This window comes from Octodon degus, unplaced genomic scaffold (genome assembly GCF_000260255.1).
Source record: "Octodon degus isolate 3935 unplaced genomic scaffold, OctDeg1.0 scaffold00012, whole genome shotgun sequence".
Lineage (NCBI taxonomy): Eukaryota > Metazoa > Chordata > Mammalia > Rodentia > Octodontidae > Octodon > Octodon degus.
The window spans coordinates 9,408,903-9,423,375 of NW_004524588.1; the positions used below are offsets into that span (position 1 = coordinate 9,408,903).

A 14,473-nucleotide genomic window follows, 5' to 3' on the forward strand; every position below is an offset into this window, starting at 1 on the left:
TTTTTCTTTTCATCTTCATCACTACTGGATTCATCCGACAGAATTTCAAGGCATTTGTTTTGCTTTGCCTTCCTTGCCATTCCAGAACTGTTCCTTTCCTTTTTACTGCCTTTGCTAGAAGTTTTTTTAGATTTTGGCAATGGTTTGCCTGATGGTTTTGGATGCATTAAAAAAATTCAAGATCCTCTTCACTATTTATCTGATCTCTCCAAATCAAGAACTTTACACATACTCATTAACGTGGCATTTCTAAACTTTTTCAGCATTTCTTCCTTTTTCTTATGCTGTATGCTTCCTTTTTCAAATGGAAAGCCACTAAACTGACCCACATTCTTCTTTAATGAAGACACTGTGCCAGGTCTGTTGTAAAGCAGTTTATGTAAATTTCTTAATTCATCTGGTTTTTTTTCTTACTTAGAAAGAAATGTATCCTTTCAATTTCACAAAGTTTCTGTCCTTTTCCTTGTGCAATCGTAAATGGTTCTCTTTGTAAAAGAAGACACTTGCATTGCCTCTCTACTTTCTTATTCTCCCTCATGCCTTCCACAATGAGACTCTTTTCTTTCACTTCCTCGTCCTCTTCGTCGTCGTCGTCGTCGTCGTCGTCGTCGTCGTCGTCGTCGTCCTCCTCCTCCTCCTCCTCCTCCTCACTGTCCTCTCACGGGTCGGGCATGTGGGGCTCCTTCTCGGACGCGGGCTGGGCCGGGGGTCCCTCCACCTCGGTGGCAGAGGCCAATGCAGGGAAGGAGGCATGCAGGCCTTGTTCATTAAGATCTAGCCAAAACCAGTTTTAATATATCAGATCCTGCTTTTAAACACAAACTATCAAATCTTCAGCTAGTAATTATTTAACAAATTTTGGGCTAAATAGAAAATAAAGACCTCCATATTTTAGAAAAGATTTCCAATATCCCATAATCTACATTGTACACATAACAAAACTGGTGGAGACCTGAAAATTTAACTTTGTAAAGTCTGGTGCAAATGGCTTTCTACTGCAGTCCACAGGGAAATACAAACTATTAAAAAGAAAAAGAAAAAAATTGATGCAAATCATTGTTCTAAGAGGTTATGGATTATTTTATCTCATGTCATGGATGTGAAATTCATTCTGTGCCCTGATACATTTCATTTCTTATTCCTCGCCATTCAAACTTTATAGACATATACATTGTGTATCAGTTTTCCAGATCAGGAAATTCGTAAAGTGGCTGTTCAACAACTGGACCACCTCTTGAACGATGAACTATTGGAGTATCTCCCCCAGCTTGTTCAGGTAAGAACTTCAAGGTTGCCAAGGGATTCCTGGAATGAACCAGTGATTCTCTTTAAGTTCCCAATGAATCAACAACAGACTCCTTCAAAGAGGTATTTTGGCCAGGCAAAGAACTAAATTATAGCTTTTATGTCAAAGTGAAGGATACAAGCATTCCCTAGTATAAAGTGATGTATTAACAAAAGTCCAAAAGGAGAAACTTTTAAGACTATCTACTTACTAATTAGACCAGAATAAAAACCAAGAATGTGTGTTGTAAAATCTTTGTGATTGTATATGTAAGACATTAACCAAAGAAAGGTTATGTAGAAGTAATTGTTTGCTATACGGCTCCCATATTACAGTTTCTTATCTTTCCAAGAGTGAACTCTAAAATTGATTATAAATCTTTTAAAAGTAATTCTAATACCCAAATTCTGCTGCCAACTAGTACATTTTAATGACCTTGAATATTACACTATTGGAATAATTTTAGAAAAGACTATGAAGTTAATGAGTAATATGAATTACAACAAACATAATCTGAATGCAATGAAAGATTAACAATTAAAATACACATGTCAAACAGGGAACATATAAAAGACTGAATACTAAGCTACAATGATAATAACCTTTTCTCTAGGCTGGGCCAAAGGATTTTTAAAATATTGATCTTTGTGCTTCATTTTTTGTTTTCTAAACTCAGATATTTTCTTATATAAAACGTTTGAAGCTATTTAAAGCACCAAATGCCTCAGATTTTGACCATTGGTAGATAGAAGAGGGTAAAAGTAGTGGGGAAGAACCTCTTAATAAAATCTAGTACCATTGTAGTTTGCACACACAGCATGAATTTCTTTGAAGATTTTCGAAAGGAGGGAGTGATGGTGCAAATCTAGCTGTACCCTAGCTATTTTACCGATCCTCATCACAACAACTTCCTTCAACTTGGCAGAATAGTATCATAAGGGGGAAAAAAATGGGATTTGTAGAACCGCTCTTTAGGTCGTGGCCCACACACGGTATGAGCAGCATACAGTATCTGCTTCATAAGAGTACATTTTTAACAAAAGTCTATATGATCTCATTTGAAATTCCAGAGTCAGTACACTTGGCACCAGGAATAATTAGGAGAGCCCTACTCCTGCAAGTCCAAATACATAAGCAAGTGCCCAGAATGCAGCCTAGCACATACACAGGAGGTAAAATTAAATAAAGCTGCAAATAAGTGAACTAAAAGTAAGGATATCAAACATGTTCTCAGATGGGAAGAAATGCACAATGTCATTAGAGAATAAATAAAAACTGGAAAGACTTTAGAAACACTTTTTTACAGTTTGCAGTAAGACTTTCAGGCTCCACCCTGAACTTAAGGCTTTCTAACACATAAAATTCTACCATGTTTATTATTTTGTGGAATCATTGTTGTTGTTATAGTATCAACCACAGGTTGTAACTCTGCAGGTAGAATCCAGGTACACAGTGGACAATGACATGATGTACACACAAAAATTGGCTGCCTACTACCGCATGAGGTGAGATTTAGTGGAAGGTGGCACCAGAGTAAAACAAGGAGTTTTAGGCCAGGAAGGCAACTCAAGAGCAATAGTTGCTAAGTTAGACAAAAATAATGGAAAGAGACCAAGCAATACCATTATGGAAGTAAATTTTCAGATATGTCCTGCTCATGTATCTGTGTTATTTAAGAGCTGATCAAAAATGATGTGATTATGTTTTGAGTTTATTACAATAAAAGACATATTGCTGCTAGTCCCCCTAAACATCCTCCCCTGCTTCATCCTTGGAACTTTTTAAAAATTTATTATTTTTAATTTTTAATTAATTTTAATGAGAAAGAAACAGCAATGAGGCAGTTCCAAAACAGGTTAGTAGGACAGTTACAATAATTAATACATTGCATATTGTTGTCTTCATAGTAGTTATTCAGAGTACAAGGTACAGACATGATACCTTGTCTAAACAGTTAGTACAAATCTTCCTTCTCATTGAACTAAAAGAAAGTAGCTATATATCTATCCTGTTTTGTATATACATACATATATATTTTTTTTATTTTCACCACAAAATGACAAAACAAAGGGAAAAGGGGCATTCTTGCCACTTTTTCAAGCAGTGTGGAAGTCCTCTTTCCAGAGTCTTTACAAGGTAGGTAGGATAAGCAATAGGGTGAACACTGCCACTGAGCTCCATCCAGTGGAAAGGTAGGCTCACAAAAGCACTCTGGAGTGTCTTATCTACCTTTCTCACCTGATCCAGCACTTTGGACTTACAGTTCTTCCCCAAATCAACGTGACCATGAAAGGTAAATGTCTTGAATTGATTCAGGACATTGATGCAGTCATCACAGCACAAGTAAAGACAGTTACCGAAGAGGACTCTGGGAACTGCTCCAGCAAGGAGCAGAAGCTATGGGTTAAGTGTATTCACAGTGAGGGGGACAAATGATAACACAGTTTTGCTGTAATAACTTTCTAAAATTTTAAACATTTGTTGTATTTTTTTAGCCCCATCTCATGAATTCACAAATAGGACATAAACAAAACTCAGGAACTAGTCAGCTCAGCACTAACCAGTATGGAAAGGTGCTTGCGGCCACAGCTTGACACAGTCCACATTAAGGCCTCTGTACACCCTGTCAGTACTTAGGCCCATATGCAGCTCATGAAGCCATGGCCAGCCTTCTCACACCTCAGGAATTCAGAAGCTTTTCCATCATTGAGGATGGTGAGCGTCTTGAGGTGTTTTTTTCAGGTGTGTGTAAACGAAGAGACTACCCAGATTTCCCCTTATCTCTGTACTGTGATATTAAAAATATGGCTTATGCTCTGTGTGTGGTGTGTGTGTGTGTGTGTGTGTGTGTGTGTGTGTGTGTGAAATAGAGAGACAGAGATAGAGCAAGAGACAGAGACAGACATGCAAACAGATAAACAGAGAAAGAGACAGATGCAAGGTAATTAGATTCCAGTTTAAAATTACCTAATATGTGATGAGCCTCTTACTGAAATCTGAGTGCCATTTTCCTTCGCTTCCCCTCAAGCCTCTTTAGCTCTACATTCTTCTATGATTTTTGACCCCGAGAGAAGAAAAACATTTAAAATTATTATTCTTCACCACAGGCAGTCAAGTTTGAGTGGAGCCTTCAGGGCCCTTTGGTGGAACTTCTCCTGCAGCGCTCCCTGCAGAGCATCCAGGTGGCCCACCGCCTTTACTGGTGAGTTCTGTCAATAAGAGGTGAGAAGGCCTTGGTCAGTGCCAACTTCCTCAGGCAGCAACGGTAAAAGAAGTGGGAAATTCTTTCACCTTGTGACGGATACCTTTACTCAAAGTGCAGTCATTTTGAGGGTTTATCAAAAGTGTTTTTATTTATAAGTTCGCTCTCCTCATTTTCAGAATCTTCCTTTTAGAACATTGCTACAGTTAAACACTTGGGTGATCCACTCAAAATTCTAGTCTGCCTGCCACTTTTAAAAAAATGTATTTGGTACAGGATCTCACTACGCAGCTCAGACTCATAGTGATCCTCCTGTTTTCAGCCTCTTCAGTGCTGGAATTACAGGTGACATGTGCTACCATGCCCAGTCTTGGAGGCTAGCTCAGCATGCCTGAGGCTGGGGCAAGTGCAGCATGTGGTGCTAGCGATTGAATCCTGGTCCCTGCGCTTGCCTAAGCAGGTGCTTAGTCTGCTGAGCTATCCTGCTGGCCTACGTGCTACTTTCCTATAGCTTTAACTTACCAATGCTATGTGTGCTCGTATTAATTCACTGAAGGCTTTGATATAAAATCTAACTGTAAGACACAATGTTTTGAAAGAATGTTTATTTTCAAGTACTTTATGTACAATATTTGAAAATTTCTAAAACACTAAACTTTTCCCAACTATGGACTTAGAATATTACTGGAGAAACACCAATTACTTAAGAGATATCAGAATTTATCCCACTGTCACCTACTCTGGCTTATATGAAACATAATGTTATTTGTGTTTTGTTTTCCTACTTTTTTCATTACCTACCTCAGAAATGGAATTTCATGGCAAAAAGCTTTCACAATTACCTGTGTCAATAATCTATTGATAAAAATAGGCTTTTCTCTTATCTTTGTGGCTACATGACAGCCACCACTTACTTGATTCAACTTCGATTACTAGGAGCACAGCAAGTCAGCATTACTTTGGAGAGTCATGTTTTTCTGATTCAAGAAATGTTATTCACATTGCTATAACTCTTCCCTTGAAAGTAAGTCAAGGATTTCACAGCAAACAGACACAGAGACTCGACAAGGACTTGATACTTGCCTTATATTTGACTTGATACTCATGATTGGAAATTTCTAGTTTAAGAAGCAGAGTATTTCCTCTAGGGTGATACTCTAAGAAGGAATCGGACACATTGGGTGGTGACGGGCCCTTCACTGAATGGACTCTTGTCAAAGCTCTCCGCAACTTGTACTCCACAGTTTCTCAGTCAGCTACCACGTGCTATGCAGAAAGCTAAATAATACACTTTATGATATTGCATCTTACTTAGCCAAAATTCTATTCAACTCAATGCTTACTTCCTTAAAATTTAACTTTTGTATGCATTATTAAAATAAAGCATATGTAAATGTAACATAATAACAAGTTCAATATATGAACTAACATAAAAATGTATGAAGTAAAAAAAGATGATGTGTTAAAGGATGTATTGAAAATCAAAATGCAGTATTTAAGACCTTACTCTGATTTGTGGTTGTTATAATGCATACACCACCTGAGTAAATTTTTCATCTGCTAAACTGGTGTGAAAAGTAGAGTCATTTGAAAGACAATAAGGAATGCAAGGCTGTAAGTCAGTGTCATATTTGTAAATTCACATAAACACAATTATGTCACTGTTGCCTCAGGAGTTGGGAGGAAAGCTTTTCTCACTCTTATGAAAGAAATCAGTAATGAATCCCACTTATCTCTTCACTAGTTTAAGAAATAAGATGACAGTTGCAAAAAGAATATGGTACATTAAAAAATTAAAAAATTAAAAGAATATGGGACAAGGAGATAGCTCAGTGGAATAAGTGTTTACCTGGGAAGTAAAAGGAAGTAAAAGTTTGATCCCTGGTATCACCAAAAAAAAAAAAAAAAAAAAAGGAATAGAAGTTACAAAGTTACAAATGAGATGCTTGTTGTAAGAGCCAAATCTATAAGAACATTAAAAAAAAGGAAAAACCAGTTGAGAGATTTTAAAATAAAAATTAAGAATCAGAGGGCTGGCCAAATAGCTCAGTGGATTAAAGCACCTACTTAGGCAGATGCAAGAGTCAGGATTTTGATCCCCAGGGCCGGCCTTGCTGGCCCAGCCCCTGGGGTGTGTTGAGACTGAGATTAAGACTGGGCGTGGTGGCATGCCCCTGTAATCCCAGCACTTGGGAGGCTGTAAACAATAGGATCACTAGGAGTTCAATCTTTGCAGTGACACCCTGTATAACCTGTCCTAAATACAAAAAAAGAAAAGATTAAGACTCAGATAATATACACAAAATAATAATGTTCATATTAAAACACATTATGTGGTAGAAATTGCCAAGCCCTAACATCATATGTAAGGAGGATTTTGTGTAGGATATTTGAACTAAAACTTTTTTTAAAAAAATTAAACTTTAGCCCTTTTAAAAGAGCAAGGCCTTGTTTTTTAAAAAGACAGAAACTCATCAGCCATCAGTTTAATGAGATTTTCACTTGCATGAACTACAGCCTCTTCAGAATCAATGTCTTTATTCAACACTGAATTCAGTGTCTTGCCCTGCTCACCTAGAGCTTTGTCTCTCTGAGAGTCTGTGTTCCTAAGCTTAGGGTTTCAGAAGCTCTTCACTTTTTCCCACTAACATGGCCAACTCTTTGGCCCGCTCTGTAGCATCCTAAACTATCCCTTTACTCCACTACTTCCAGCTACTGTTATCACTGACTAATGGAGTGATTCACCAAATATTGAATAAGTAGGCTGGAATGACTCCATCTTGACCATTTTGCTTTACTGTCCATAACATTTCTTGGAGGAAAATTGACCTGTGATTATTTTGAGTCTCCTTCATGGGAAGGTTCAATGGAGGGTGAGTAGCCCCTAATTTTAAGAAAAAGTTAGAGCCTAAGAAAAAGTTAGCCCCTAATTTTAAGAAAAATCTAAACCCAGCTTCAGATTTTAAGCTGAAGAGCTTTAACCCCAAAATTTGCACCATAGAAGATGGTTTTACATGGAAACAATAATATTTTGGGTTTTGAGTTAGGGGGTCCCAAACCTATACAATTACAGTTAATTGTAGAAGCTGAAACCCAGTGCCTTTGTCATTTTGGGTTTTGTTTTCTTTTGTTTTTGTATTTAGTACAGGATCTACAGGGTCTCACTATGTAGATCCGACTCATAGTGATTCTCTTCTATCAGCCTCCCAAGCGCTGGGATTACAGGTGCAGGCCGCCACATCCAACTTCAATCACCCCTCCATGCGCCCTGGGGGCGGGGCCAGCAAGGCACAGGGGGATCTAAACAAGACTGTTGTGCTGTGCCTAAACAGGTGCTTTAGTCCATGGCACTATCTGGCCGGCCCACCTCTGTCACTCTGACCCAGAAATAATTTAATAGGTAATGGGATAATGGAATATCATCTCCCAAACAATATTCCACACCTTAAACCCAGGAAATTACAAATTACATTATGGAAAAGGATCTTTGACAAGGAAATTGGTACAAGTTTTTTGGTTGAGAGCACCCCAGAATATGAGGATGGGACCTACAGTCGGGGACAAGTGACCTTCTGAGGCTAAAGCAAAAGATGCTATGGAAAGATGGGGGAATTGATGGTCTGCCTGCAGCCCCAGACCCTTGAAAACCTGGAGACAACCAAAGCTGGGAGAGGTTCCCCTAGATCCCTGGAGGGAGGAAGGACTGACCAACATGGCGACTTCAGAATTCTAGCTTACAGAGTTGTGAGAATGTCTTTGTGCTGTTGAAGCCATCAATTTGTGACAAATTATGTCCCACAGGAAGGATTTTTTTTGGTTAATTTTATTGAGAAAGAAATTGCAATGAGACAGTTTCAAAACAAGTTGTTAAGACAGTTACAATAAGTAATACATTGCATATTGTTGTCTTCATAGTAGTTATTCATAGTACAAGATGCAGACATGATATCTTGTTTAACCACTATTAGTACAAATCTTTCTTCTCATTGAACTAAGAGAAAGTAGCTGTGTTGACAAAAGATCTACAAACAGGAAGGATTTTGTGAAGGGCCTTACCTTAGGACCGACCGGTGCTGCAGTCACATTTCCATGATGAGGACAATGTAACAATCACCCACAACTTAAAAGATGAGTGGTTTATTTGGGTTCACAGTTTCAGACCATGGTCTACTGATTCTAAGATAGAAACAGGATGGCAGAAGGCTGTGACAGAGCAAAGGGCATTCACTCCATGGCAACCAGGAAGCAGAGAAAGGAGGGAGGACAAGAATGCACCCTTCTGAATGCCAGCTATCCAGTGGCCCACCTCCAGCCAGGCTCTGCCTCCCCATCACGCATTCAGTTCCGCGACTCCTGAACACATCAGTGCCTGAACCGGCTGATGCCCATAGTGCTCCCATGATCCAAGCACCTTCCAAACACATGAGATATTTGGAGGGCATTTTAGATCTAACTACCAGGACATACTGTCATCCAGAAAGCTTTCTCTGACTCTCCTCAGCAAGCCCTGGGATTGAAAACTACTCCAACATTGTACACCATGACATTCTACCTGTGATTCTGCCAGGCGCTGTCTCATACTTCCTCTGCCCATCTAGCAGCCTGTGCATTTCATTTTCTGGTCACATAGTAGCTAACAATCCAAACCATGCCATATCAATCCCCATGGTTTCTAAACCCAATATTAACTCCAATTTTTTAAAGTTAAGAGGTCATAGAAATCTGTTCACACATCAACAGTTCCAAGGAATCTGAATTTACTGCCTTGCCTGAGTCTCTGTGAAAATCCAGTGCCATAACCCAATGTAGTTACCTGCCTGCTACATCCATCCCCAGCTTCCACACTGACTGCCAATCCATTTCTGTCCCTTCTCTGGAGATTGTCCCCTGGCCACATAGCTACCTGGCCTGCCAGCTGGGAAATCACCGAGCTTTACATTCCAGAGTTTCGCCATGGGTGGGATCGAGGCTAAGACTTGACCTCAGACTTTGCCTTATTACATCTTGTCTCTGTAAAGGCTTCTCCACTCCCTTACAGGACTTTCCCCAGAGAAGACTTGTTCAGTAAATCACAAGCACTGAAATTCCTGTCTCATGTGCTGTTCTAGGGAACTTGAACCAAGATGCAGATTTTTACATAGAGATAATGAATTTAAATACAGTTGTCCCTTGGTGTCTGCCAGGGATTTGTTCCAGATCCATGTGTCCCCAGAGAGGCCAAAGTCTGTAACTCCTCAAGACCCTTATCTAATATGGTAGGAGGCTGGGGAGATAGCTCAGTTGCCTGGCAAGTGCAGTGGCCTGAGTTCAATCCCCAGCTAGGCAAAAAATAAAATAAAATGGTGTAGCATGCGCATATAACTTATGCACATTCTCTCCTCTACTTTCACCTCTCTAGATTATGTATAATACTCCATAGAATGTAAGTGCTAAGTAAATAAGTGTTATACTCTATTATTCAAGTGTAATCAGAGGGAAAAACTTGTGCATGTTTAGTCCAGCAAAACTTTTCCATATTTTAAATCTTTAGTTATTTTAATCCAAGGGTACTGTGCAACCCATAGACATAAAGCGATAATGGTATGTGTTTAAAAAAAAGAAGAAGAAAAATATGTTGTGCAACATGCTATAGGAAAAATACCAGTACCACAAATTTTGCACTCCTACTACCGAATCTGATGGAACGAGATGATTTGAAACAAAGTCTTTATGGTAAGAAGCCATTCTAAAACATGGATCCTTTATAAAAGTAGTTCTCAAGGCATATGGTGTGAAAATCTGGAAGTGACCCCTTTGAATGTGAGATGAAGCTCCTTGTGAAGCTCTACCCAAGTAATGATTTTTTCTGCTTTGTTTGCTGATAGATCGCAAGTACTAGAACTGTATTTGGCACTTTATATACACATTCAATAAATTGCTGTTCAGTTAAAAAAAAAAAAAAAAAAAAAAAGAGAGAGCAGTTATCTGGGCTCAGATGTGCACATGCAGATCTGTGACAGGAGGGGGCAGAAGAGAGCTACTTGAGTACCCACAAAAGAACTTGGCAGCGTCAGAGAAATGTCAGGAAATTGTCCCAGTCTGGAACAGCCAACGGATATCGCAAGCCAGAGCAAAACTGGAGACAAGGGAGAACGTAGGAAATCAGACATCACCCAAGTCAGGAAGGAGGGCCTCAGAGCACGCAGGTGAGAGACGGGGGGAAACCAGAAAGTAAATTAGGGCATCCGCGGTGGTGTGTCACGCGCTCCGAAGCCTTTAGGAGGTGTCACGTAGTATTTAAAGAATCTCTCGGCTTCAACATGCTACCCATCACATTGCGATGAAGCAAGATCTTACCATTTATTTTTTATACAATCTTCCCTAAACCTTTGCTTATCTAGCATTTGGTGACAACTTCTCAAATTGGAGTCTGCTTTATTTTCAATATTTATTTATTTATTTATTTATTTATTTATTTATTTATTTATTTATTTTTGCTCTGTTGAATATCTTAGGGCCTAATGCTTTGCCACCAAGTTACCAGCCTCCCAGGGTAGACTTTAGACGAAGAAAGATAAATGTGAGAACTCTGATCTAAAGTCACACATTTTCCCAAATGCCTGAAATTCTCTCAATTATGAGTCATTCCTCAAAGTTAACAATTTTTCCCCTTTACGAATTCCTTTCTAGTGCAAACATATATTCTTCAGACCATATTTTTTTTCTGACAAACTCATCATTTGTTCGTTTATACGATCACCTTTGAAATGCTAGATCCCATTGACCTAAAGGCATCTTTTAAAGATAAACAAAGAATGGTCCTTGCAATGAGAAGGTCATGGGCTCATATCTCAGCATCCGGGCACCAGGGAGAGCCCACTGTGTGTGTAGCAAGGGTAGAGCGGAAGGAGGAAATTAGTAACATCTTCGGTCCTGCCTATGCCCTGTTCCCAACTCAAGCAGGGACAAGGCCGGACACCAAGTACATCAAAAGCTCTATCTGTGTGCTCTCATTCTATCAGTTTTAAGTGTGGATAAAGGCCTACAAATGAATCCACAGAAGAGGGAAATGCTCCCTGCCTGCTTTGATGTCTGAAACACTGTGAAGACTAAAGGCTGTGCTTAGGGGAGCTCCGGCAGAGGAGTGGAGCAAACATAATACAGAATCAATAGGAGGCTTTAAAGCCTCAATCCCTTACTTTCAGGAATCGTTGTGCTGCTACTAAGTCACCTTTTTATGTTTACAATGCAATAAATAATAAAATATTGCTTCACCCTTTTGTAAGGGAAAGATACGTCTCTCTGTCATTTAATATTGATCTGTTATAATCTTCTTTACCTCTGTTATTCTTGGAAAAGTGTACAACAGATTGAATTTCTAGATAAGCAACTCACTTAGATTAACAGGACCTCTGCTCTCCCCAGCCAACCTGATGAGAAAGTGATGGATATTTGTAAGAAAGTTTCCTGATTTGTACAGCAACCTGAAAAATCCATTAGCACGGCTTCCAAGTTTGTGCATAATACAGGAACAATTGTTTTGTGTGGCTTATTTCTATTTTAAGAATTGAGTGTTTATGTGGTTCCTTTAACAAAAGAATCTTTAAAACAGAAAATAATCTTAAATTAACTTTAGGAGGTTATTTAAGTCCTACTAAATATACCTGAGAATAAAATATTATACAAAAGTTCTACCACACATCAATGCAAAAGCCAGAAATAGAGCTCTACCTTAAATGTGGCCTTTGTTACATTTTCCTCCAAATTCTTCTCTTTTGTTTTGTTTTTAACTGAAGAGAAATGAATATGGGTATTTTGTATACAAATAGTGACCCAAATGTGAAAACTTAGACTCGGGCAGGCTCTTGGGACCTGAACTTTCAGATCCGTTGTCCAGCAATTTTCATTACAGGCCCCACATGCAGTTAACATCGAGTCTTCCTTAAACTTAGATCTGATTTCTGTAAGTCCATGTTAGTTTCTCGCTGACATAGTTTATGCTATGGATATGCAATATGGCCTTGAAAAGCAGCATTACAATGCTGAATTATTCATTACTTCTCAATCATAGTAGTTTCTGTCTGGTCAACAAAAAAAATGTGGTCAAAGAAAGTATTTTTGTTTCAAAGTTAGCCTTGTCTTCTAATAATATTTGAATTGTACTTTCAAGATGAATTTTGGAATTAAATAGGATGAGAACGGCTATTTAGTATCCCAGAAATGGGTTTCAACATGTTAAGTGATTGATCCAATGACAACCATCTAGTTCACTAAGGAATTGAAGTGAAAATCTTCTTCTCATGCTACATCATGCCCAATCAGATCCCTTTCCAAATTAACATCTATCTTCAAAAATGTGCAACTTCAAGTGCTTATTAAATGCTTGGTTCTTAGGAACTCATTCAAGAACTGAAGAGATAACTTTTCCTTAATTAAGGGCAAAACTGAAAAGAAAACAATATTCCAAGTTGAGATCTCTGTATGTGATAACTCAAACATTTTACTATTAATTAACTGCTAGTGTGCCCCAGTAAGTGCCGTCAATTGAAGTGTTAATTAATACAATTAATAGTATTTATAATCATCTCCAAATGAGCTTATGTCCTTGAAGGACTTTTTTGGAAGTACATAGTAGGTTATTTCCAGAACCTTCTTTGTGTGTGGCACGACTCATTCTTAAAACTTTACATTTGCTGCAGACCTTATTATTAAACCATGAGTGAAAGGAGAAAAATCCCCAAGTAATTTTCTCAGTAGACTCAGTCTGGACTCAGTTTTTATTTTTCAGTAGCTATTTCATAAAACCAAGACTTTCTCAGTCCTCTTCAAAGCACTATTTAATTAACTCACAATATGTGAATATAATTAAGTCAGTCCTTTTCCTCAAGTTAAATGAATCAGAACTTGGCCTCAATCAAATGTAATCAGTCTCCCGTTCCCTTCCAGTATATGTGCTGCCGAAGCAAGTACTCCTATTCCCTTCTAATAAAAAGTGCCCAGGAAGTGGTTGGATACAGAGGAAGTTCCGGGTTGGTGAACAGATTCCGCCCATCATATAGCTCAGTCATTCCCTGCCTTAGTCCCTGTGTGCTGCTGTAGCCTACTCCCCAAGACTAGATGTGTGCACGAACACCAGACATCCATTTTCACCACCATGGAGTGGGGAGAGTGTAAAAGGAAAATATTAGAAGCTTTGGCAAGGACGAACTTTCACTTTCGAGGTGGTGCCTTGAATGCTACAGGTTGCTCAGGAAAAAATTACTATTGCATATAGGGCAGATGAAAATAATTTAGGAAGAATATTACTCTATTCATGATGGCATCTGGCTGTGAAATTCATATCTGGATTTCTGAACCTTGACCAAGAAAAAAAAATCAAGAAAATTGTATCATCGTATTGAAGTTATTTTGAGGTGTTGGTAACACACTTTTTTCTCTATATTCCAACACTAAGAAGTCAATAACAAAGTCCCAGATAGCTATAGGAACTGTTGAAGGAAATAATTGAATTCAATATTGCTGCCCTCCAGCCTTCCAATAATGTGCTCAACATGTTCAAGGCTTCTTTTTTTTCATGTGTAATGTCCTGGCTTTTAACCACTGCTAAGATACTCAACATAGAAAATCAAGAAGCATTATTCTTACCCAAATATCTTCCTCGCTCAAATAATCCTTAATTCCTAAGTATTGGTTCTCATCAATACATCTTGAATTTGTGTCCCTCTTTGCTATTTTTCTATCTAGCATATTAGTTTGGACCTCTAGTATCACTGGGTGAACCAGTGCAATGACTTCCCAATTGCTTTCCTTCACTTTTACTCTTTTTTTTTCCTTAGCACATCCTCCACACTGCTCCCAGAATAGTCTTTACTAATATAAATTGATCCTTGCACTGGGGAGATAGCTCAGCTGCATAAGCACCTGCCTGGCAAGCACAAGGTCCTGAGATTGATCCCTGATACAAAGAGAGAGAGAGAGAGAGAGAGAGAGAGAGAGAGAGAGAGAGA

The 14,473-nt window shown here is 38.7% G+C and overlaps 1 protein-coding gene across 1 annotated transcript in view; it reads left to right on the forward strand.

Moving 5' to 3' along the window:
* Window positions 1–14,473, forward strand: part of Pik3c2g (phosphatidylinositol-4-phosphate 3-kinase catalytic subunit type 2 gamma) — a 379,694-nt gene that overhangs the window by 159,972 nt on the left and 205,249 nt on the right. The window contains exons 20-21 of the mRNA XM_004626203.2: window positions 1,183–1,276; window positions 4,393–4,487. Coding sequence (XP_004626260.1) covers window positions 1,183–1,276; window positions 4,393–4,487 — 189 coding nt within the window. The remainder of the gene's footprint in view (window positions 1–1,182; window positions 1,277–4,392; window positions 4,488–14,473) is intronic.